General features: G+C 35.1%; 3 protein-coding genes across 4 annotated transcripts; 2 read left to right on the top strand and 1 right to left on the bottom strand.

The window, feature by feature from the left end:
• The first annotated feature begins 4647 nt into the window (after positions 1–4647).
• Positions 4648–10044, top strand: LOC132036022 (protein unc-13 homolog). The gene is made up of 5 exons (XM_059426278.1): positions 4648–5383; positions 6212–7099; positions 7695–8147; positions 8316–8502; positions 8792–10044. Exons 1-5 carry the CDS (start codon positions 4829–4831, stop codon positions 9763–9765), a joined length of 3057 nt encoding a protein of 1018 aa, XP_059282261.1. The 5' UTR covers positions 4648–4828; the 3' UTR covers positions 9766–10044.
• An 89-nt stretch (positions 10045–10133) lies between these two features.
• On the bottom strand, positions 10134–22688 carry LOC132036112 (protein NRT1/ PTR FAMILY 5.2-like). Of its 2 annotated transcripts, XM_059426389.1 has the most exons (4): positions 22397–22688; positions 15509–15726; positions 12152–12717; positions 10134–11440 (listed from the first exon to the last, which is right to left on the bottom strand). In XM_059426389.1, the coding sequence occupies exons 1-4, from the start codon at positions 22527–22529 to the stop codon at positions 10522–10524; spliced, it is 1836 nt and encodes a 611-aa protein (XP_059282372.1). In that variant the 5' UTR covers positions 22530–22688; the 3' UTR covers positions 10134–10521. The 2 variants fall into 2 exon arrangements, with proteins under 2 accessions (XP_059282372.1, XP_059282446.1); XM_059426463.1 differs by lacking the exon at positions 15509–15726 and having other exon boundaries at positions 22397–22534.
• A 1400-nt stretch (positions 22689–24088) lies between these two features.
• On the top strand, positions 24089–24523 carry LOC132061445 (uncharacterized). The gene has a single exon (XM_059454267.1). The coding sequence runs from the start codon at positions 24089–24091 to the stop codon at positions 24521–24523; it is 435 nt and encodes a 144-aa protein (XP_059310250.1).
• Positions 24524–24736: the final 213 nt, after the last annotated feature.

The raw sequence follows: 24736 nt of genomic DNA, 5'->3' as shown, positions 1-24736 counted from the left end.
AATACCAAAGTAATAACGCTTGCGTAAACGGAGAGATCAAACTACAAGGCCAACCGTAGAATTCCCGCAAAACGGTGCCAAACCCGTTGAGTCAAAAATCGTACTTTGCCCAAATAGTTAAAAAGCTAAATAAGGTTAACTACAGTTGGTAGTAATTTGATAAAAGTGGTTGAATTAACACAAGCAAATTATTAAAGGTTGATAAAGAATAAGTAAATAAAAGGGAAAAGTATAACTTATGCCAATTGTGATGAATAGTAGTAATGGATTTCTCCATTACTACTAGAATAATAATAATAATAATAATAATAATAATAATAATAATAATAATAATAATAAGCATAAAGTAATCAATAATAATGTCTTTTTCCGTAAGTATTCGATGCCTAGATATACAAGTGAAAGTACTATTTATAGGTATCTGGTCCTATCTGGTGCCTTTCCTGTTGTGTGTATATAACGAGAATCATTAATTCTTGAATTAATGACTGTCATTTAATTCCTTGATTTTGGCTATTAGAAACGTTGTTACTGCATTAACTCTATTTAATGCGTAATCAAGCGTGTCTCGTATGATGTTCCCGTTGATGTTCTCCTCGTTGACCATGTCGTCGGTATCAACTACCTCTTCGTAAATGCTATGCTCGGCATTACCATTAGATCTTTGCAAGATGCTTGCGACCTATCTGCTCGATTGCAAGCCTCAGAAAGTTGCTGCAAGGCTTTTCAGGAGCTGCTTGCTTGATTGCAAGCCTCTTTAAATTAAAAAGCAATAAGAGTTCTGAATTGACTCTACAATTTAGTGTATTCATAACAGAAACCCATGTTCAAGCTTCATTCTCTTTTTACAGGATTCAATTCGGAGACTAGCTTTTCCTGTGAGATTTTTACCGCTTCCTCACAATTTTCTTATTAACGAAACACAAAAGATGCGAAAAAAGTTAGTTTTTTAGCCAATGTAATTGAACAGAATCAAATTTTAGCCAGCCCAAATCTCTTCTTTTCCTATTTCAATAATTAACTTTTATTAGGTAACTGGAAAAAGTTCACAAAATACATAGTTGAAGCCGGAATAATTAACTTTTATTAGGTAACTGAAAAAAGTCCACAGGAATTAAAACATAGATAAATGAACCCAACATTTGCCGACATATATAATTCAATAAATTTGACAGTTGAAGCCGGAATAATTTAATTCCAGCAACAAATATAAATAAAATTGGAATGTTTACACCTTATAGTTAGGTAGCTACCTTTAAGAACGCTTGTTGAAATGTAATTGCGTTTGTAAAGCTATTAAAAATAGTCAATTCTCCATTAAAATATGTGTGAAAGAATTTTTTCTGCATGCCCTTTGCTCTCCATTTCCTTCTCGAATCCGCGATAGTGTATAATGTATATAAAGTTTCTATTTACATAAATTCAAACTTCAGAAACTATCTAAAGTTTTTCTTTTATAAATTTGAACTCTAAAAATATTACGCTGAAATCAGGGGTGGCCTTTGGGTAAAGCTGCTAAAGCTTGGGCTTTAAGCTCCCAACTTTTCAAGGACTAATTTTATACCACAATAGTTATAGTATAAGCTTTTTTTTTTTTTTTTAGTACTACAAATTTTTATTAAAAAGGGAACGTATCTTTTGTACTTTGATTTGACATAAAGGGGGCCTCAAATAAAGCTTGTAACGTGAAAAACAAAGAATTTATAGAAGGGAAGTGAAAAAGTAATCATTAATTTTTCTGTTTACCTTTTCAATGAAAGTAAGACTTTTCATTTCTTTTTTTGGGTTATGTAAAACTCATTTATTTTCCTAAATATCAACCTATACTTCCTCTCTTTTTATATTTTCTTTGTTCCTTCAAACTTCAAAAAATTTCTCTTTAGCAATATTATTCTTGAAACAAGCAAGAGAAAAGTGTATGGCAAAAGAAATTATTGATCTTCATTTTCTTTCAAGCATTATTGAAAGTTTATGAAGCAACGAGTTCTTATTTTGAGATCACGTTACTTGAATCAGGTTCTGTTTCTTCATTTTTTAATATTATTTTTCAGTAAAGTTTATTGTGCTTGATATTTCTATTACATAGGCATATATTGTTCTTTTATATTTTTAAAATTTAAATATGTCAACCGAAAAATATGAATCGGGTTATTCAAAACTTAAAGGGAAAAAAAATGAAGCTCTGGTACAATCCCAAAAAGGAGCTCTTGATAAATTTTTAACAAACAATAAAAAATCAAAAAAAAAAAAATAGTAGAGTGTTCTCTAGATGAACAAGTTACTAACCCGGGTGAATTAGATGATAATACCATTCTACAAGAAGAGGAGGAAATTAGTGAGAATGAGAAATCCGACATACATCCTCAGTAGAAAGAAGTTTCTCAAAACTAAAATTGATAAAATCTTATTTAAGATCAACCATGTCTCAAGAGAGATTGAATGGATTAGGTATATTATCCGTTGAAAAAGAATTATTAGAAGAAATCGATTATAAGACGATTATTTATAGCTTTGCATCTCAAAAAGCTAGAAAAATAAATTTTAAATAAAAACTATATTATATAACTTTCTTTAAATAAAAATATTAAGGCCTCTCATCGAAGTTTGGCTTTAGGCCACCAATTGTGTTGAGCCGTCCCTGGCTGAAATCCAAAACTTTTACAAGTGAAATTTCAACACACTATGATGATGAAGAGCATTTTGGACAGGAGAAGTGGATGTCAATCCTTGACGACAAAAGGACGAGAACCACCACACAACCATGTATGACCTCTTTCCATATGGAAACACTCCATGTGTTCTGCTTTTACTTTCGGGTAGCCATGGACGGAGCTAGATCATACTGCAAGGGGGTGTTGGGCTTTGGATAAGGTGTAAATGAGAAATGGAAGAACTCAAAATCGAGGAAAATGTCAAATCAAAAATGGAGGGAAGTGAAAAGTTCCCTTTTACAAAGGAACTCTTTTTCTCTCATTGGTGGGGGAAAGCAAGACTTGTGTATTCATATATAGAAGCACTTCTTTTAGCTTATAAAGAGTTGAGAAGAAAGTCTCCCCTCGCGCCGTTGTCATCACTCGGCTCGGCTTCAGATTCAGATATTTGATTAATATATATTTCATAGATCAAATTTATTTCCTTATTATTAATTTCTTTTTTATTAATGTTTTTGTAACAGAAACTGAATTTTTGCCTCGCTCGCCACAAGTTCTGTAGAAATTAAGTTATGCGGCATAAGTTGTGTGGTATTTTTCAGATTATGTTGAGTGTTGAAAGTTTTGCCTTTTGCGACATAACTTGTGTGGATGTGATGATGCATATGCCGAAACTAAACGCTAACTATACTGAGCGAAATCTAGACTTATGCCTTTTTCAGATTATGTTGAATGTTGAAAGTTTTGCCTTGTCTGGCATAGCTTGTGGGATGTTCTGATACATATGTCGAAGCTTAACACTAACTATACCAACCGAAATTTAATTTATGCCACGACAAAAGTGCTGAAGCCCCCCATTATTACAACAGGTAAAAGCTATCAAAATGGGTTTGTCCAGCCACCAAGCCCAATCGTCACAGGCCATAAAATTTGATGGGTTAGAATTTGCCCAGTTTTTTATTTGAAAGGGCCTTAAATCAGCCCGCCAAACCTAGCTCTAAGCGGGCTGTGGGGTAGGACGGTCAAGCCTTTTAAATTTTAGGAAACTAGTTTAAACAGTGGCTCGCTCTTAAAAAAATAGCCAGTAGATGTATAATTAATAGGAGTATATAACATATGTATATTTGCTAGTGACTATATATATTTTGACCAAACAGCTTAATTTTTTCAATCTCTTTCTTTTTAAGATTTTTTTTTTTTTCAATTTAAATGCATTAACTAAAAAGTTAATGCATAACAAGCGAAACATAGCAAAATTAGAACCCTACATAGGGTTGTTTTGGAGGTCTCAAGATTTGAAAACAAGAACATGAGATTCAATAGGAAAAAATTATTAGCATAGCCATCATAAGCCTAACTCCTAAGTCGGTGCAACTTTTAGATTGACTCAATTGAATGGGCAAAATGAATTGAGTTAATAAATAGATTTTTCAAAACTTAGGAAAATTAGGTGGTTCATGTTTTCATGAACTAGTATTAATACCCCTAACGCATACTTTGATTCCCTACCACTGTACCACTACTTTTGGATTTCAATAACAAGTAGCAGTCTGTCTAAACCCGTTATGAAAATGGTGTTTGAGGTGGAAAAAAAGAAGAAATATATCCTTGGTGGATATTTGGGCTAATTAGGGTCGTCTCTTATCTGAATCTTTTCCATATCACCTAGATTTAGAAACTCGTATTAACTCATGGTAAACCAAATAGAGATGGAGCAGACTTTTTAAAATTCTCGACAGGTTGAACTAATGGAAAGATTGTAACCTTTTCTCAAATATGTACATTTATCTTCTAGAAAATAAATAAACTAATGGTCAAATAATTACATGAATAAGATAAAACATAGTAATTTTTTTCTTTACTATTTTCAAAAAATATAATAGGAGTGTGTCTAATTCTCTCTTCTTTCACCACCTTTGGTTCTTCGTTTTCTTCGGAGAAATACAATAAGAGCTTCCCATAACCATCTATTCTTTCCCTCTTTCTCTTTCTTTTTCTCCACCAAAAATAGCTCTCTCTCTCTCTTGCTTTTCTTCTCTCTTTCTCTCTTCTTTCATTCTTTGCCTCGAAAAAATAAAGTCTAATGCTCACCGGCTTCTCTCTCCGCCCTCTTCCGCCGGATATCTAACAAAAATTACATATCCATCGCGGAGTTTGTCGTAGCAGCTAGCCCATAAATGGCACCTACTACGACCACCATGACACAACATCCTCGCCATGCAAATACTATTGGCGAGGATGTTGTGTCCGTTGACTTTGACCTCGTTTGGCCTTTCGAAAATATTGACGGTCTTCACCGTGACCATTTTCGAGATGCAGCTTACGAGATATTCTTCACTGCATGTCGGTCATCCCCCGGATTCGGGGGTAGGACAGCTGTCTCGTATCATAATCCGTCGGAAGGAGGAGATGGAAGCGGGTCCGGAGCTGGATCTACCAGCCCCGGATCACCGGTGAAGCCATCGGGGGTGGGAATGGCCGTGACTAGCAAGGTGAAAACGGCGTTAGGGTTGAAGATGTTAAAGCGGTCACGATCACGGCGAACCAGCTCTTATGGAGGCACCCCATCGTCGCCTGGGGGAGGCGCAAGCCCCAAGGTAGCATTCACGGTGCCCCATACGAGGGCGCGGAGGCCGATGACGTCGGCAGAGATTATGAGGCGTCAAATGCGGGTGTCGGAGCAAAGTGATAGTAGGCTACGTAAAACTCTTATGAGAACTCTTGTTGGCCAAGTACGTACATTATTATGTCTATTTTGCATGTTTAATGTCATTCGCATGCATTACAGAAAACATAAAGAAAAAAAAAAGAGGAAATGATTAGGCTTCTTGCTCCATCGAGAGACAATTTAATTGCACTTTTAGAAATTAATCAAACTTAAATTAATGGATGTTTTGAATTGTATATATAACATTTAAATGTTGCTATATGAACATATAATATGTTTTTCAAAATAGTGAACAATATAATATGCTACATTGTTTAAAATGTACAATCAAAATTCATTTTGGTTAATAGCTGAATGTGATTAAGAAGTCTTATATTTTTAATGGGGTATTTACATTAGAAAGCTGAAGGACTTGAAAACTGGAAAATGATCAAAGCATAAGAGAAATTGAAATTAGGAGACATTTTTGTTATTTTCTCACATTTCAGGTGGATTTTTCACCAAATTCGGTCAGAGTTACTTTTTTTTTTTTTTTTAGCCGAAGAAAAGTAAGATCCATTTTTATGTAACAAATGAAGTGACTTTTGGGTAATGCACAAACATGGACAACCACCCATGAAGTTTTTCCTCTTAATATTTCCACAAATTCTTCACTCTCTCTCTCTCACACACACACACAAATATTTTATGAGAAGAATGAAGCAAAATTTTCTTTGGCAAATGTTCTAAATATCTATTCATCAGCATGATTCTGATATATGGTATTCTTCCTTATCAGTTTTTTGTTTTATAGAATTACACTTACTGAATAGCCTATAAGACCTCTTCTATGTTAATGAATTCAAGATTAAAAGAGCAGACAAATTGAACAAACGTTGTGAAATTTGTGCAGATGGGAAGACGAGCAGAGACAATTATCTTACCATTAGAGCTATTACGCCACCTTAAACCATCCGAATTCAACGATACACACGAGTACCATCAATGGCAAAAACGTCAGCTTAGAATCCTAGAAGCAGGCCTTCTTCTTCACCCTTCAATCCCAGTAGAAAGATCAAACACATTCGCGAAACGTTTCAGAGAAATCATAAAATTAGCCGAAAATAAAGCCATTGACACTGGCAAAAATTCGGAAACAATGAGAGCATTATGTAATTCAGTAGTATCCTTAGCCTGGAGAACAGCTGATGGTTCCCCTACTGATATTTGCCATTGGGCTGATGGATTCCCTTTAAATATACATATTTACACTGCTCTGTTATCCTCTGTTTTCGACTTAAAAGACGATACGATGGTTCTTGATGAAGTCGACGAGCTTCTTGAATTGATGAAGAAAACATGGGTAATTTTGGGTATCAATAAATCAATTCATAACTTGTGTTTCACTTGGGTGTTATTCGAGCAGTACATTGTGACTGGCCAAGTCGAGCCTGATCTTTTAGGCGCATCGATGATTATGTTGAGTAGTGAAGTTGCTAGTGATGCTAAGAAAGTGGACAGGGAGCCTGTTTATGTTAAAATGTTGGCAAATGTGTTGGCTACTATGAGGGAATGGTCAGAGAAAAGATTGGTTAATTATCACGAAAATTTCAACAGGGGAAGTGCTGGATTAATGGAAAATAATCTTCCTCTGTTCTTCGCAGCCACGAAGATATTAGAGGAAGATGTTCCGGGATATACATCTGCTCGTTTTGAGAAAGGGGACGAACTGGCGGATGAATCAGCTGGAAATAAAGTCAGTTACTTCATCCGTTCGTCCGTGAGGAATGCATTCGCTAAGGTTAGTATCCTGGATTTAAGTTTAATATATGACGATGTAAAGAGTTTCTATACTCTGGTTAGTGTATTTAATCGTTATAGCATGTAATGCGCCTTAGTTTCCACTTGTTATAGACAGTAACTTATTTTCCGTTAACTTACCAATTCCATTCGTTATAGCATGTCGCATGCCTTAGTTTCATGTTACTAATTCAACTTGTTATCAACAGTTACTTATTTTTCTGACTTTACTTACTAATTCCATTCGTTATAGCATGTCACATCCCTTAGTTTCATGTTACTAATTCCACTTGTTATAGACAGTTACTTATTTCTTTACTTCACATGATACTAATTCCACTCATTATAGGCGGTAACTTGAAGTTGACAATAGAAGTTAAACTTCAGTATTTTAGCCCTTCTTTCAACTTATGTTGCTCGGACCCTATACTGTCGGTTATATGTCAAATCCTTCAAAAGCTATGCTTTTTTCGAAGGATCAAAAACGGGTCTGGCAACATAGCTATCAACCCTTTTAAGTTTTTTTGTTTTGTTTCTTTTTTTCAGATTTCCTTAATGTAACATTATTATTTTTTCTTTCTTCTTGTGCAAAATAGATGTTGGAAGAGATGAGCATAGATGGTGCAAGTTTTGAATTGGAAGAAGTGAGCCAGACACTAATTAAGTTAGCCAATGAAACTGAAGAATTAGCAGCTAAGGAGAAGGAAACTTTCAGCCCTGTACTCAAGAAATGGCATCCTATTGCAGCAGGAGTAGCAGCTGTGGCGTTACATTCTTGCTATGGAACTTTGTTGAAGCAATATCTCACGGGCGCGACTCTGCTCACGAAACAGACAGTTTTGGTATTGCAGAAGGCTGGAAAACTTGAAAAAGTTTTAATTCAAATGGTTGTAGAGGATTCTGTTGAATGTGAGGATGGTGGCAAAGCCATAGTCAGAGAGATGGTTCCTTATGAAGTTGATTCAATCATAATGAGTTTATTGAGAAAATGGATTCAAGAAAGGTTGAAGAAAGGGAAGGAGATCATTATGAGAGCAAAAGAAACTGAAGTAAGTCCCTTTCTCTTCATGTGCTTACTTCTTTATATTTTGAAGTCTTAGTGAAAATACTGAATCTGCCTGCCACTGTAGTAGACTTTCTAGTTTCTGGTTAGGAAGATTTCTATTTTGAAATGCTCATACTAAAAGGAGTTCATGGTTAAAAACTTTAATATGCAGACATGGAATCCAAAATCCAAAAGTGAGCCATATGCACAATCAGCAGTTGATCTAATGAGACATGCCAAAGAAGCTGTGGACAATTTCTTTGAAATCCCAATGGTCATCTCAGAGGATATAGTAGGGGATCTTGCTGATGGCTTTGAGCATCTGTTCAAAGAGTATGTTACCTTTGTCACATCATGTGGTAAGAGCCTATTCATGGAACTTATTTATTTCCATACCTGAAGAAGCATTAGAGGAAAAATAGAATCTTTACACAAATAGCTGACCGGCCAGATTCACTGTTTACTTTTCTTAGCCAATATACATAGATTATACAAATGGATTATATATATATTATAGATCTGCCGGGTATCTCTAGTTTAAATAGTTGGATGTGGGCAGCTATTTAAGTTAATTCTTCCAAAAACTTTCTTTTTTTAAGAATGCTCAAAAACTTATTTTATTCTTTTGACTTTGGGATCCTTTTATAGGGTCAAAACAAAGCTATATTCCTACACTTCCTCCTCTAACAAGATGTAGCCAAGATTCAAGGTTCTCCAAACTGTGGAAGTTTGCTATTTGCAGTGTAGGAGCAGATGAACAAAACCATCATATAACAGATGAAGGCAATCATCCCCGCCTTTCAACAAGCCGAGGCACTCAACGCCTATATATAAGGCTAAACACTTTGCATTACTTTCTCCTACAACTCCATTCCCTTGATAAAACACTCTCAATCTCCTCGAAAATCGCCCCTTCTCCAAGAAGTCGTCACAGCAAGAATAGACAAGTCGGGAGCTACTCCTACTTTGATCACACGCGTTCAGCCATCCAAGTAGCTGTACAACATGTATCAGAAGTTGCTGCTTATCGTCTTATTTTCTTTGATTCTCACTCCGTATTCTATGGTAGCCTCTACATCAGGGACGTTGAGAACACACGTATTCGACCAGCATTAAGGGCACTTAAGCAAAACCTCACTCTTTTGTGCGCGATTCTCACCGACAGGGCTCAACCATTGGCCTTAAAAGAAGTTATGAAGGCTTCGTTCGAGGCTTATCTTATGGTTTTACTAGCAGGAGGAAGCAAAAGAATCTTTTCGAGGGCCGATCATCAGACAATAGAAGAGGACTTTGAGAGCTTAAAGAGGGTTTTTTGTACTTGTGGTGACGGATTGATAGTAGAGGATGTCGTAGACACGGAAGCCGAGACGGTTGAAGGGGTGATCGCTTTAATGGGACAATCAACTGAGCAATTGGTTGAAGATTTCAGCATTGTGGCTTGTGAAGCTAGTGGAATGGGAGTTGTGGGATCAGGACAGAAATTACCTATGCCTCCAACAACAGGAAGATGGAACAGATCAGATCCCAACACAATCTTGAGGGTAATTTGTCATAGAAATGATAAAGTTGCTAATCACTTCTTAAAGAAAACATTCCAATTAGCAAAGAGGAGGCCATACTGAGTAAACAGGCCAACTTATCTTTTAAAAAAGAATATCAACATGTACTGAAAAATAACCAGGAAACCGTAAAAAAAAAAAAACGAAGAAAGAAGGAATTTTTGCAGGGAATCTGCTATTAGGATGATAAGTGAAAAGCCTTCTGGAGTACTTGAGAGAACAGTGTACTAATTTTTCTTCCTTTTTCTTCATTGGACTAGGCATTATCAGTACTTAACTCTTCATGGACGAACGCACTAATGTATAATACTCTTGCTATCTTCTGTATAATTTGAGAGATTCTTATTTTGACCACATATTATTGTATATAGTAAAAGAATATTATTATATTAGCATACAAGCTGGAAAAATAGACCATCAAATTCTACTCATATCATGAACTATTTCCTTTAGATATATCAGCTATGGAATTGAAAATGTTGTTCAATAAAATACAAATGACCTTTCATATCTTGAAATAACAATAATTTAACTGATTACCATTACAATCGTGTGAAAATCATAACAAAGAGAAAGGAGGTGAACAAGACTATTGCCCCATATAGCTATGTTGCTCCGATTCTCAAAAAATACTGATGCATCAGCGTCGGATCCTCCAAAAATGCATAATATTTGGAGGATCCAACAGGGTGAGGCTGCATTTTTGGAGGATCTGACTCTGGTGCAGCGGCATTTTTGGAAAATCCAAGCCTTAGCCATATAAGTACATTACCTAGCTAAAAACAGAAAAGATGTTTAAAGAAAACTAATGTATGTTAGTTAGGAGGCTAATGTGGAGCCAGCAACCTGTGCGCTGGTTGAAGCTTCTTGGCTATTAGTAACCCTATGTCTCGATCCGATCTCTAATTCTTGCCTTAGCACAGCCAGTGAATCCGAGACTTCAGCTTTATACACATAATACTTGCTCACAAACAGGAAAAAGAAGAAGTTCAATAAGTTGAGCACCGCGAGGAACGCATAATAATAGTCAAGATGAGAGGCATTAAGGTTGTTTAGGATCCATCCTCTATGATTCCCATGCTTCTTGGTGATATGAGAAACCGTCGAAAGCAAGAAGCTACTAATGAAATTTCCAACACCAAGACTAGTCATTGAATAAGAAGTTCCCAAACTTTTCATTCCTTCTGGTGCTTGATCATAAAAAAACTCAATCTTGGCTACTACCAAGAATGCATCAGCTGTTCCCATAAGAATGAATTGAGGTAGCAAAATGAATATGGATAATGGTACTTGTTTACCATTTTCGACTATGCCATGGTCCTTGGCTACACTAAGCCTATGTCTCTCAACGAATGATGCAACGAACATAATTGCAATATGGAAAGCCATTCCAATTCCCATTCTTTGAAGTATGTTAATGCCTCTTGGATTATTTGTCAATCTTTTGGTGATTTTCACGAAGAAACGATCGTAGAGCACAACGGAGACTAGCATCGATATGGTAACGAAAGCACCTAAACTAGCCGGAGGGATGCTGAAATTACCAATGTCTCTCTTAAGAGTTGTGCCTTGTTTGATAAAAAGTGTGTTGATTTGAGCTATCATTGTGCTTGGAAGAAATGTAGCAATCAAGATCGGTATCATCCTTAGCATTTGCTTAGTCTCTTCCACTTGAGTAACTGAACATAACATCCATGGATCAGTTGTATCTATTTTTACACAAGCTTTGTTCAGAAACCTGCATCAAAAATTCAAAATATTTTACATGATCGTCATTTTCTCATCAAGATCAAAAGAATGCAAAACACTCTTCGGATTCTTTGTCCTCTTCGTTCTTTTGTTTTCTTTCTTTTTTTAGTGTGTGTTTCTTGTTATTTATGGGCTTAAAAACCTATATCCAAACAATTAATTCCTCATTCCCAAGTTTTATGACTCTTTACATTTTGATAGTTCTAAATTATATTTTTACCCCTCACTACTAACTACTTCTATGCAACTTTAACCATTGTCAAAATTTGAAGTTCATTAAACTATTCACACTTTATTATGTATTTGCTTCGATCGTCATTAATATATTATATAAGTCAAACTAATATCTTAAATTTTGTGCCGAGTAAAATACTAATATCACATAAACTAAAACAGATGAAGTACTTTGTTTATAGTTAGTGTGACTTGTAAAAAGATAAGGTAACCTTGTTTGTATAACAAAAAGTTTCCTCTGTTAGTGTATCCAACTAAAGCTTTTTACCACCAAGATTATAGTGGGACGGATAAGATCCCTTCGCCCTTAATTGGAGGTAGCAAGTTCTAGCCCTCGTATGGGAAAAAATCCTAGTATCAGTCACCTCCCTTTTAATGGACCTTATACGGCACAAATCCAGATTAATACGGGCCGGTACTAATAAACTAAAACAAAAAAGAATCTTTTTCAAAGTTAAATACAAACCTCAAAGAAGGTGTGGAGTCAATTCTGACTTTTCCATTCTTGGTGTATTCTCCCAAATCAAGCTCATACAACTCTTTTGGGTCACTAGGGACTTGAACCTTCCATTTCCTTAATGCAGCTACAATGACCCTAGACATCCTTGTAAATGGGCTTCCTCTGGGCTTTTTATGCCTATAAAAAGGTGATCCAGCCAAGAATATCATTATAGATATAGCAAGGCCCAATGTTGGAAGCCCATATCCAAGGGACCAGCCCACATTGTCTTGAATGTACACAAGCACAGTGTCAGCAAACAGTGTCCCCAGGAAAATGCTGAACATCCACCAATTGAAAAATGAAAGTTTATGGGCTTTTTCCTTGGGATGAAACTCGTCGAATTGGTCAGCGCCAATCGTCGATACATTGGGCTTCGTGCCACCAGTGCCGACGGCTAATATGTAGAGTGCACCAAAGAACACAGCTAGTTGAAGTGTGGATGCTTTCTTGCAGTCAGTTGCTGTTGGATGGGCACAAGAAGGAGGCTTTAGGCCATGAATTGATACAGCTAGTGTTAGTAGAGACATACCCTGTGACAATTTTAATGAAAGTTGGTTAATCATAGTATAATAATATATAGGCTACACTTGAGATGCTACTAAAGAAATATACGAATTTCTGAGGGACGTTCGTATCGAAATGCCATTAGAACTATGGAATTTCTGAGGAAAAATACGTTGGAAATTCACGTTTTTTAGCAGTGACATATGCAATAATAATCGAGCTGGCATAATCATTAATAGGACGATTACAATTTCGAGATGCCAAACAAATTCCTAGAACTCTTATGACATACTTGGCCCATCAGTATGCATATGACAGATCAATTAGCCCCCTTTAACATCTTTCATAATTCATTCTAAGTCAAGAAATAAAAAATGGCAAACTTACAGGAATAACTACCTTAAAGGTGGAACTTACCAACTGTAGCTACCATTTCACAATTACAGCTCGTAGCTAACATACAGCAAAATACGTGTGAATTCACGTGTATTTGAAGGTCTTCAAATACACGCAGAAGCTGTGTATTTCGCGTGTATTTGGGCGAGGCTCTCACCTTGCCCGCCCAGGTTCAAACCCAGCCAACAACATTACTTTAATTACATATTTTTCCTAGCTTCTTCTCCTTGGATTTTGAGTGTATTTTCGTCATGTGTATTTGGCTCATATTGTATCTCATATGTATTGGATGTCACATGTATCTGATGTCACGAGTATTTGAACTTTATTTGAATGTATGTCATATGTATTTGGCTCATATGTCTTGTATCCCATATGTATTTACAAGACATTCAGGCCAAATAAGACAAATACATGACGAAATACACTCAGGCCAAATACATATAGATACAAATATGAGCCAAATACATATGGCGGAAAATACACTCATACAAGGAGAAGAAGTTAGGGAAATTATGTAAGAAAAGAAATGTGTTGGCCGGGTTCAAACTCGATTTTATGTATTTTGGTGTAGCTACAAAATCAACGGCGGGGGAGAGACATGCTCGCACCCTAACCACTATTATTCCTCACTCCAATTTTATGTATTTTGGTGTAGCTACGAATGATACTTTACAAAATCAATATACGTAGCTACTAATTATAATTAAATGAAAGGGTAGTTATTATTAATAATTAGGTCTTAAAAGAAGCTACAACAGGTAAAAGTTCCTAAAAAAAATTATTGGTCAGACCACATTAGAAGTACATGCTCTTAGCCTTGTCAACCAATTGATGTAGAAAGCACCCTCGGGACCTATTCATTCCTCAGACTTCTTAGCAATCTTTTCATCGTAAAGTGGTATTTCTTTCAAATCTTTTTATAACCGAGAAATTCTTGAGCTCAGCTAGCATAGGATTAAAACTTGGTAAGTAATTGCCGGTCTCTTTTTATCTTTCTCTAGTTAAATATCAGCTTTTTAACACTCGTGATATATGCTTAATCTACACATTACACGCTCTTCCTATTGCAAATGATTAGTATAAAAGTATACCCAATAAAATTGTATACTACTATATTTGTTTTTTTTTTCCTCATAAACACTTCTAATTTTTCAGTTTAACATAAATATCTTTTTATGAAACTTCAAAATGTCTTAATAAGACACAAACTAATGTCTATCATGTTTACAACCAAGAAAATCACAGTCAAACCAGATTAATTTAAACTAATTTTCTAGATTACCGCACCAGCTTTGAACATAATTTAGATGAAAGCTACTTGCAGAAGAAAACAAAAGAAAGAAAAGAAAAGGCATATGTATCCAAAATTCCAAAAATAGATTCTCTACAGTCAATAATGGACTGAGCTGATAAATGCTAACTACAAGAAAATGCTAGTACTATAGTATTGCCTTTTGTCATGACTGGTGATTTCATCTTTTTTTATTGGTACTAATCTTCTTGATAATCACGTCATATCTAGCAGACAATGAGAAAAGGATCACGTTGTTCATCAAGTAGTCATTTCTCAAGTTGCAAATAAAAAAAATTATGAGCATGACCATTCATGCATTCTAGGTCAATCTTTAATGTTGATAACTTATTAATATGAGTAAAACCTCCTATCCAATTAGTACATCTTGAGTGGACCAATCATGTTACCAATAATTGGACATGAATGTGCTAACATTAAAGTCAACAACTTTGGTATATTGAAATTACACCCCAGTACAATCGATCACATAAATTTTCTTAAAAAAAAAAAAAAAAAAAAAAAAAAAAAATCAATAACTTATGGAGATTATGTTTTCAATATAATTGTAGGCTGGAAAATAAGTTATGACATATTTCGCACTTGCGATTGGTCAATCAACTATACCAAATTATCCAATAAAGTCATTTATGTTTATTTTGTACCAATAAAGTCACTCAAGATACAAAATAAACAATAGTAATAACTTAGGTGAATAATACTGCATAAAACTTATCTAACTTGAGTGACTTTATTGATGCTTCATTATATTGGTGTTGCGTTGTTATATTCTTTTATGACATGATAAACGTAGTGGCTGTATCAGAATTTTCAGTAAGATGATTCAAAATATAATAAAATACACATAGGCATAAGCCAAGGAAATTCAACTAGACCCCCTTTCGGTATATAGTCTAACTCCACCCACAGGTAGACATAGCTTTTATACATACTAGAAAGTAGAACCATAATACACACGATATAAGTACTACACAATAGCAACAAGTAATGCAGATTAGTTAATCCTAGATGAGTTGTGGTCAATTATATATAAAAAAATCTATATGTCGCTTCATTTAAATTCGTCTCAACCAGCGGGAGGGGGGTGGGGGGGGTTAGTGACGTACCAAGAGATAAATGGCAGAGGCAATCAAGAAAGTCCAATAACGGCCAAGAAAGGCATCAGCAAAGTAGGCACCTAAGATAGGACTCATCCATATAGTGCCCACCCAATTTGTCACATTGTTTGAAGATTGCACTGTCCCTTGATGCAACTTCTCTGTTAAGTATATTACCAAGTTTGATGATATCCCATAATACGCCATACGTTCGAACACTTCATATACTGCCAACAATAATAAGTCAACAAGGAAAAGTTTTAAGTAAAATAAGGTACACCTGTTTACAATATGATAGTAGCTAGTTAGATTTGTGATGTGGTAATCAGCGGAGGCTAAATCAGAATTTGAAATTTATGAGTTTTTATAGCATCCTCATATTAATATACAATAATAATTGAGTTCACAATTAAATATTTATAAATACTTAATTATTATTTTTTGATACATATATAGAATTTGGACTACGTGAACATGTAACTTATAAGCTGGGTTTCGTTCGCAGGTAATGAGCTCCTCATTGTTGGGTTGTTTTAACTTATATGGTTGAGTTGGCTGGCACTGAGGATTGGTGGAACTCAAAACAAATGTAGGAAAAAGATATTAATTCCGTCCCCAAAAAGCTGATGTGGAAAGTATAGCATTTAATTTTTGATGTTATTAGAAGTGATCACATGCCATACACATGTATTAGCCCAATGATGTAATTAGTTTGTAGTTAGTTATTAGTGGTCCCACAACTAATTAATAGTTAGTTAGTTTGTTACAAAGTTAGTTAGAGAAAACAAGTATATGTATCATGACTCTCTCTTCCTCTCGATTGAATGAAAGGAATCGGAAATTTCCCGCTGTCTCTCTCAATCGAACATGGTATCAGAGCGGGTTGCGAAGCCCTAGAATTGACGATTAACGAAACTCAAAATTGAAGAATCTTGAAGAACAATGACTAACAATCAAAATCGAACGAATGAGACTACGCAATCGTAATCATCGATGAAGTAGTAAGCCAAACATTAAAGTCAACAACCGACACATATGTGTTCATTATGAAACTCACCCGGAAAACTATGGAGTGTGGATTTGAGCCATGAATTTCTCTTAGCTAAAAGAAGCTAAAAAAAAAGTCGTTTGATGAATCGCTTATGGGAGACGATTGCGATTGTTCTCTCAATATAACACGGTATCGGAGAATCCTTGGTATTGTCTATGCATCAGATACTTATTTGGTTTGGGAAGATTTGAAGGAAAGTTTTGATAAGGTGAATCGTGTGAGAATTTTTCAAGTGCACACAACAATTACAAGTCTCAAACAAGGAACTAATCCAGTGACAGTATATTTTTCGAAGTTGAAGGAATATGGAGTGAATATATCACCTTCTCCAAACTTATTGTCCAAAGTCCCTAAGGAAGTTACATTGAATACAATGACAGCGAGATTAATGCGCTTTTGAGTGGCTTAAATGAATCGTATGATCGGCCATAAGACAAATTCCGATAAAGTCTAATGCACCAATGGCTAAACCATGGGGGATGCCTTGATTGTGCAAGATGAAATAAAATACACATAGGCATAATCCAATGGCAATTCAAGTTAAGAGGAATGATCTAATAAGAAGATGGAAGGTAACTATGAAGGGTTTGTTCCAGGTACACAACCAGTGAAGGATGAGAAAGGATAGATACAAAAGTAGAACCATAATGAGGGATAGAGAAAGATATAAGTACTACACAATACTAACAATTTGTAAAAAAGAAATATGCGGATTATGAACGTAGATGTTGTTGATGATGACAGGAGAGGTGATAGCAAAAGCGGTCACTATGCTTTAGAAGAACAATATAAGATGCATTTGGAAAGGACTCGAGGAATATCAAAACTCAGCGGGGGGGTAAGTCGACGTTGCAAGAGAATGGATAGTTGATTACAGGCAATCAAGAAAGTCCAATAACATACAAGTAACATACAATAAGGGACTAAGAATGCATTTAGATAGGAGTCATCCATATATCACACCCAATTTGTCAATTGTTTGAAAGGAGAAAAATATCAAATGTGTTGTTTGATGCAACTTAAGTGTTTATTGTATAAAATTGACCAAGGAACTATGTTGATGATTTCCCAATAATATTTTCGATCCGAATAAATACGTTCGAAGACTTCATATACATCCAACAATAAGAATCAACAAGAAAAAAAGTTTTAAGTAAAATAAGAGATATAGTTTTTGGCCTGTTTTCAATCTCCATTATGAAGAATATGGTAGAATTTAAAAATAAGATTAATAATAGTGTTCATAACAATTGTAGGATTCGTCCTCTAGCAAAACAAACTATAATGTAATTTCCAGAGCATTTCTAAAATGATAAACCTTTTGAGTTGATTAATATACACAATAATTCGGTCCCTAGACTTCACATTTGATAAATATTTATAAATACTTTTGATGATTATTATTTTTAATTGATACATTGCTTGAAAGATCCTAAGTAATTATCTGTCCAAAACTTTTGTTGCCTATTTCGCACTCGGTTTAACTATAAAATCAAAAATCCTCATTAATGGTAATGAATTTTTTAACTTATATGGTTGAGTTGTTATATGGCTTAAGTATAGTTCATCAAAAACTCAACACACAACTAATGTTTAGAAAAAGATATTAATCTTGAAATGGCTAGGATAGTCAAAAAACTTTCCTATAAATATTTAATTTTGTGTAAAAGGGCCAGATATCTCATGAATAGACCATCAATTGCCATACACAATGGTTGTTTCACAAGAAAACTTCCCTTGATCATCTGAGAATAGTTGGCTGTCTATGTTTTGTTACTACGTTGGTTTATTTGTAATTAATTTATTATTTGTTACAAAGGGTTACATTATACTTTAGAAGACAAGTATATGTTAGCCGTATGTGGTGTTTAAAGAAAGCCTTTCCCTTTATCACTTTGAATGAAAAGGAATCGAAAATTTTAACTATCTCTCTCAACTCTCTCAATTCTCGGGACCATTGGCATTCATCGGGTTGCATGCGTCCTAGAAGGGGACGATTAATACTAAACTCAAATTGAAGAATCTCGAAGACCATGTTGTTGTTCAAATGACTAACAATCAAAATCTAGAATTATTTAGAAGAAGCAATTCGCAATAGTGCAAGAAATGGAAGCCACTACGTAGAACATGGCCATCCTTGATAACTTATGCCATTGCGGATGTTGTTCCTTTCGAAACTCACTAATAAAAGACGGATGAGAAGCAACTATTTTAAATGACTTATATCACCATGCTAGTCGTTATGGAGCTTATCTCCATTTTATGTGTCTTATACGGAATATCAAACCAATGTGGAACATTTGGCCAATATTCTAATTTGTCGAGTCTTTGAATGAATCGCTTCAAGAGATGGGAATGGATACTTCTCAAGCCAAGAAACAGATTGTTCAAAACTGAAGATAACTGATACTTGGAAGATTGTTGACCTTCCAAATCTAAGAAGCGTATCTTTGGGTATATAAGATCAAGTATAAAGCTAGTTATGTTGGAGAGATTCAAGGAATACTTTGGCAAGGGTATAGCGAAAAGGAAGGTCTTGACTATCGTGTGAGAAAATGATCAAGCGTTATTGAGATCGGTGATTGCACTAGTCTCAAAAGGATGGAATCTTCATCAAATGGATATATACAATTTCGTTGCAAGGAGATCTTTATGAGGATGTGTATATAGGATATCACCTTCTCCAAATCTGGTTGTCCAAATCCTTATATGGTTTAAAACAAGCATCGGTCAATTTACATAAAGTTGTTAGATGCTTTGGTGGCTTAAATCTTAACAAAAAGATTACTCATTGCAAAGAGATCTTTGATAATCCTGTGTATGTAGTCTAATGCATTGGGTAATAGCAATGTTCTTATAAAAGAGGCGAAGAAAATTCTTCAAACATAGAGTTAAAGACTTGGGGAACTTAAATACCGAAAAATGTTAAGTCACCTGTGGTATTATCCTTAATCAAAGAAAATACATTTTGGAGCTTATATCAGAGATGGGCTCTAGCGTTTGGATGGGGTTGGTTACACCACTGTAAAGGTGGAAACAATAACAGGCGGAGAGATAATTGTTGAAGTCAAGGGTGAAGAGTTCTTAGAAGATGCTTCAATGTATCAAAGGTTAGTGGGTAAGCTCCTATATGTTACTATCACAAGACCAGATGTTAGCTTTGCAGTTCAGACATTGAGCCAAGCCAAAAGTCTCAAGATCGGGGAGGGGCCTTAGTGTCGAACTTACCTCAAAATGCACCAGGGTGGCCTTATATTCGCATCACAACATACACAAGAGTTGACACGCTTTGTGACTCGGATGAAAGATGCCCAAATACACGAAAGTCCATTGATAAAGTGGCTAGGGAAGTTTGGTGATTCTCTCACTGGAAGTCAAAGAAACAACAAACAAGAAACAAAAGAGAAGACACATGGAGGGCGAGTATGGAGCATGGCAAAGGTAGAGCTGTGGTCACTTGATTCTAGGCTTGTTTAAAAGAGCTACAGTGGCAACGTATACATCAACCAATAACAATTTGGAGTGATAGTAAAGCAAAGAATCCGGAGAGAGATGAACTATCAAATATTTTTGAGATCGATTGTCACTTCATAAGAGACAAGATAAAAGATGGTACAATCAAGACTGAGTTTGTGGGCACAAATGATCAACAAGCAGACCTGATGACAAAAGGACTAAGCAGGCAACAACACTTATATTTGATGAACAAGTTAGGAGTGTTGGATATTTTGCACCCTCCAACTTGAGGGGGAGTATTGGAAGTGATCACGTGCCATACACATGTATTAGCCTAATGATTTAATTAGTTTGTAGTTAGTTATTAGTGGTCTCACAACTAATTAATAGTTAGTTTGTTACAAAGTTAGTTAGAGAAGACAAGTATATGTACTGTACTCTTCCTTTCCTTGGTTCAGTTGAATGAAAAGGAATCAGAAAATTTCCCAATTCTCTCTCAACTCTCTCAATCGAACAGATATGATTGGACGTTCAAATCTTAATCTTTGATTTAAATATACAATTTGCACTTTTGGAAAATTATGTAAACAAAAAAACTACTAAGTACCTTTAAGATATTTCCATATTTTGAGTGCATTTTCTTTATTTAGAATATGGGTCCAACAGTTACGTAGTACTCTTGATAAAATGCAACTACATGACTTTTCAGAAACTCTTTGGTGAAGAAGACCACGTCAACTGATCTGCCAAACTTAACCTACCATATGATATAAGTTCTAAAAACTTTTTATAGTTTCGTTGGCGTAATAATGAGCTGATTCCTTAAATATAAAAGAAACCTAAGATATTTATTTTACTTGATTTAATGTAGATGTGGGGATATTCTTTATCACTGTGTGGGACGTAGATTTTAATATAGTGACATGGGATGTATGCATTATTGGAGGAGTGAAGTCAGAACAACCCACAACACCGAAAAAGAGATTTTAAAACGTGTATAAATATACTCTACTAGAATTTGTTTAAAGACGATTCTTCAAAATCTCTTCGATACTTATCCATTTGGAAGTATCGAAGAACATGTTCGGAGATATTTTCTCTTTTAGTCAACATCTTTTCAGATATTTATATTTTACTTTTTGACTGGGATTGATTCAATGTTGTTGTCATTAGCTGTGACTGAACCAATTTACTACACGACAAATGACAAGTGAGGTATTAAAAGGTTTTTCAAAAAATATGTTTAAATCGAGCACAATAAGCAATGATATATTTTAATATATTCTATTAATTCATCGTTTTCAAAAAAAAAAAAATCGTCGTTATAATTTTACATAGTTTGAGCATATATAAAGGGCAATTTGGTGTAATATATTCTATTAATTCTTCGTTTTGAAAAAAAAAATCATTGTTATAATTTACGCCAGTTTGGGCATATATGAAAAGAATCAGATCACAAAGAGTTGTGCAAGTTATGACCGAATCACGTTAATCTATCAGACGCAGTTTTATCCTATCAAATTCTCACGGAGAACCAATTCATGAGTATTATTATAATTTTTTCACCTTAAATTCCGACAAGAACTCTGTAGTTTTTACTTGTTTTTGGATGTAGTCCTCCTCCTACTAGAATAATTCTGAATTAATCTTCTTTCTTCGTGAAATGTGATGTCAGAGAACCAATCATGTCTTTCATCGATATATATATATATATATATGTTAAAGGCGTTTAATGAACTGGTGTATTCCACTTGTTGGTAGGTGGAGTAACCAGAGGGATATACAGGTGCAGAGTTATCCTTGCCCAAGAAAAGCCAATTGACACCCTTATGTTAAAGAATTACAAAAGTGTGCATATACACCATTTCTTAAGTCCACTGAGCGTCTTCTTGTATTTACTTCATTAAATTTTAATTCATTATTGAAAATTTTGAATCCACTACGGGGAACATGTAATATTTGGTAACATATGAGAAGACAAGAGATTATCCGGTTAAACCTTAAAATAGCTAGCTATATCCATTTTACTCTAGAAAAGAAAGATTGATCAAGTGATAGAAGGTAAGTAGAGCAGAAATTTCCTGCAGTTTTATGAAGGGGGGTAATTAAGCTGAATAAAGACACTAGACTATTATGGTTCATGCAGCTAGTTTGACATAACTAAACTTGTCCTCTTGTTGGGCTCGAAGAGTGTTTACATATCGCTAGGAAAATGTTTACTTCTGTGCTTATGAGTGAGACTGGTTGAAAAATTAAGCGACATGATAAATAAATATTCATTAATCGACTACAACTTACTTGGAATATGAGACGTACTTTTGTTGTGTGCATATACCAGTGTTGGGGTTTGGGCGGGGCGAGGGGGGAGTAAGAGAAAGAGAGTAACATACCGACAATGAAGGAACAAGCTTTCCATCCACCAGTCTTGAATCTAAGAATAGGATTGCCTTTGAGATCTACAGTTCCATCTTTTGTGTATCCATCATCATGCCCATTTTCATCCACATGATTAGAAGTTGCCATAATTATAGGAAATATTGGATGACTCCTTTATTCAATTGTTATGCAAACTTCAAATTAGAGTGCATTTAGAAAGCACAGCTAGCTTGTTTACTTTCTGCTTGGCATAGAAAGTCTGCTATCACTACTACCTTTATATAGACCCCAGCTTCTCTGAATTAAGTCATTCAAGAGTTTATGTACATATCAAGTGAATTATTTAATAAAAATAAAAATAGGATTTTAGTCAAAATTATTGGGTTCTAACTAAAACTATAGTTCCGCTCTAAGTTACTTGGACTCACGTGCGGGTGTCCGACATGGGTACGGATCCGAAGGTCGGATCCTTCATGATCAAAATTTTAGGATTCGGGAATACGGATCTAGGTACGGGTGCGAGTATTCGACAAAAAATAAATTTAAAATAACAAAAAAAAAATATAGCTATAAATATGCATAATTATGAAAAATACATGCTAATAATTAATTTATATGTTGTCCCTCTTTTCCAAGAAAACATTTATAAATAGCATAATTAGGTTTATTAATAAAATTTGATACTTATTTGTAATATATATGAAGTTTATTCCATCTCCAAAAAAAAAAAAAAGTTTCCATCTCAAAAATATATATGAAGTCTATTTAAATGAAAAATGTGTGCCTTCAAAGCATATACAGATCTTTAATTTACAATTAAATAATTGTATATTATTTAGATTAAAACTCTATTTATTTTTATTTTTTGATAAGGGTGTGAAAAAAAATAGAATTTTAATTGTACAAAAAATAATTAGTACTTATGTGTAATGTTAATTCTCAAGAAGCAACGTGGCAGCATATTAGCAAAGGGGTAAATTAACAAAGTGGTCAATTCCAAATTAGTCTCTGCGTCTTCTTCTTCTTTGTTCTTCTCTGAATCTTCTTCCCCAACAAAACCTTTTCCATGTCTCTATTTTTTCGCAGTACAACACGAACCATGTCTCTGTTACTACATAGCAGCGAAATTAAAGGTATTTCGTTTTCCATCTCTTCAAATCTCAATTTTGGGAAATCAAATCTCAAATTTTTTCTCAACACACCCTATCTCATTTGACCAGATCCGACACAGATCTCATACCCTTACCTGTGTCAATTTCGTGTCGACACGGGTACGACACCCAAACTACCAAGTCCGAGTAACTTAGGTTCCGCTTCCGCTAACTAAAACTATAGTTCCGCTATGCACTAACGGTGCAAATACATATTTACACGGTCGAGTTATCAATAAGGTGTAAAACAAATCTCAATGACAAATATTTCTCAATGACAAATATTAATTATTGCTCTAATAGAAATGGTAATTAACTAATCCGTTAACGTGGTCATATAAAAAACGGAAAAGGGCCAAATATACCTTGTACTATTGAAAAAGGGTTAAATATACCTTTCGTTATATTGTGAGTTTAAATATACCTCAGTTACTATACTACGGGATTAAACTCCTCCGTTAAATTATCCAAGGTATGCGTTCTATCACGTGGCATTGCACCTTTGCTCTGCTAACTCACACCGTGATTCTTCTATACGCAACAACACTTTTTAACATGGTGAATGCTTCTTTCACCTTGAGATCTCTTGCTCTTATAAACTTGAGAAGGACCACATCACTTCTCTCATCTGATAAAAGGGGTATTCTCCATATAGATACTTCATCTGATGGTGGTGGTGGTGACTCCTCCATTTTTGGTGCCTCTGCCACCGTGGTTGGTGGCTCCTCCACCGCCGCCGGTACTTCAACAATTGTTTGCTTAATTTTTTCAGCTGCCCCTACCTTCTCCTCCGCCGTGGCCGGTGGTTCCGGTGCCGGTACCGGAGTTGGTTCCAGCACCGGTGGAGTTAATTTTTCCTCTGTTTTCTCCAATTTCTTAGTTTCAACTGCCACTGTTACCGGCTCCGGAGCTGGCGACTCTGTAATTGGTTCTGCCTCCTTTGCCGGCGGCGATGGAAGTGGTGGAGGGGCTCTTGAATTAATTGTTTGAATTCAACTAATGCTTTTTCTTCGGGGTTAGGGAGTTCAGCTAAGAATACAGGCGTAATAATCCCAAAATTTGAGTTTCATTTTAAGTTTATTATTGCTCTCTCTCAGCTTTAGTCACCATTGAACGATAATATAGTGGTAATGGTGGTGGTGGAGGATACGGGAATGGTGGAGGGGAAGGAAATTTTAGCGGTGGAAGTGAGGAGGAGTAAAA

The sequence above is a fragment of the Lycium ferocissimum genome, chromosome 1, assembly GCF_029784015.1.
Source record: "Lycium ferocissimum isolate CSIRO_LF1 chromosome 1, AGI_CSIRO_Lferr_CH_V1, whole genome shotgun sequence".
NCBI classification, from domain to species: domain Eukaryota; kingdom Viridiplantae; phylum Streptophyta; class Magnoliopsida; order Solanales; family Solanaceae; genus Lycium; species Lycium ferocissimum.
This window is presented reverse-complemented; position numbering and strand designations above follow the sequence as displayed.

What these genes read in the sequence shown, in the direction of transcription:
- LOC132036112 (XM_059426389.1), bottom strand. Translation starts at nt 22,529, where the DNA reads ATGGCAACTTCTAATCATGTGGATGAAAATGGGCATGATGATGGATAC. An exon ending in CCTCTGCCATTTATCTCTTG is followed by an intron (nt 12,718 to 15,508) that starts GTACGTCACTAA and finishes AAATTGTCACAG; the next exon opens with GGTATGTCTCTACTAACACT. An exon ending in GACTCCACACCTTCTTTGAG is followed by an intron (nt 11,441 to 12,151) that starts GTTTGTATTTAA and finishes TTTTTGATGCAG; the next exon opens with GTTTCTGAACAAAGCTTGTG.
- LOC132061445 (XM_059454267.1), top strand. Translation starts at nt 24,089, where the DNA reads ATGGTGAATGCTTCTTTCACCTTGAGATCTCTTGCTCTTATAAACTTG.
- LOC132036022 (XM_059426278.1), top strand. Translation starts at nt 4,829, where the DNA reads ATGGCACCTACTACGACCACCATGACACAACATCCTCGCCATGCAAAT. An exon ending in TGAGAACTCTTGTTGGCCAA is followed by an intron (nt 5,384 to 6,211) that starts GTACGTACATTA and finishes AAATTTGTGCAG; the next exon opens with ATGGGAAGACGAGCAGAGAC. An exon ending in TGAGGAATGCATTCGCTAAG is followed by an intron (nt 7,100 to 7,694) that starts GTTAGTATCCTG and finishes TGTGCAAAATAG; the next exon opens with ATGTTGGAAGAGATGAGCAT.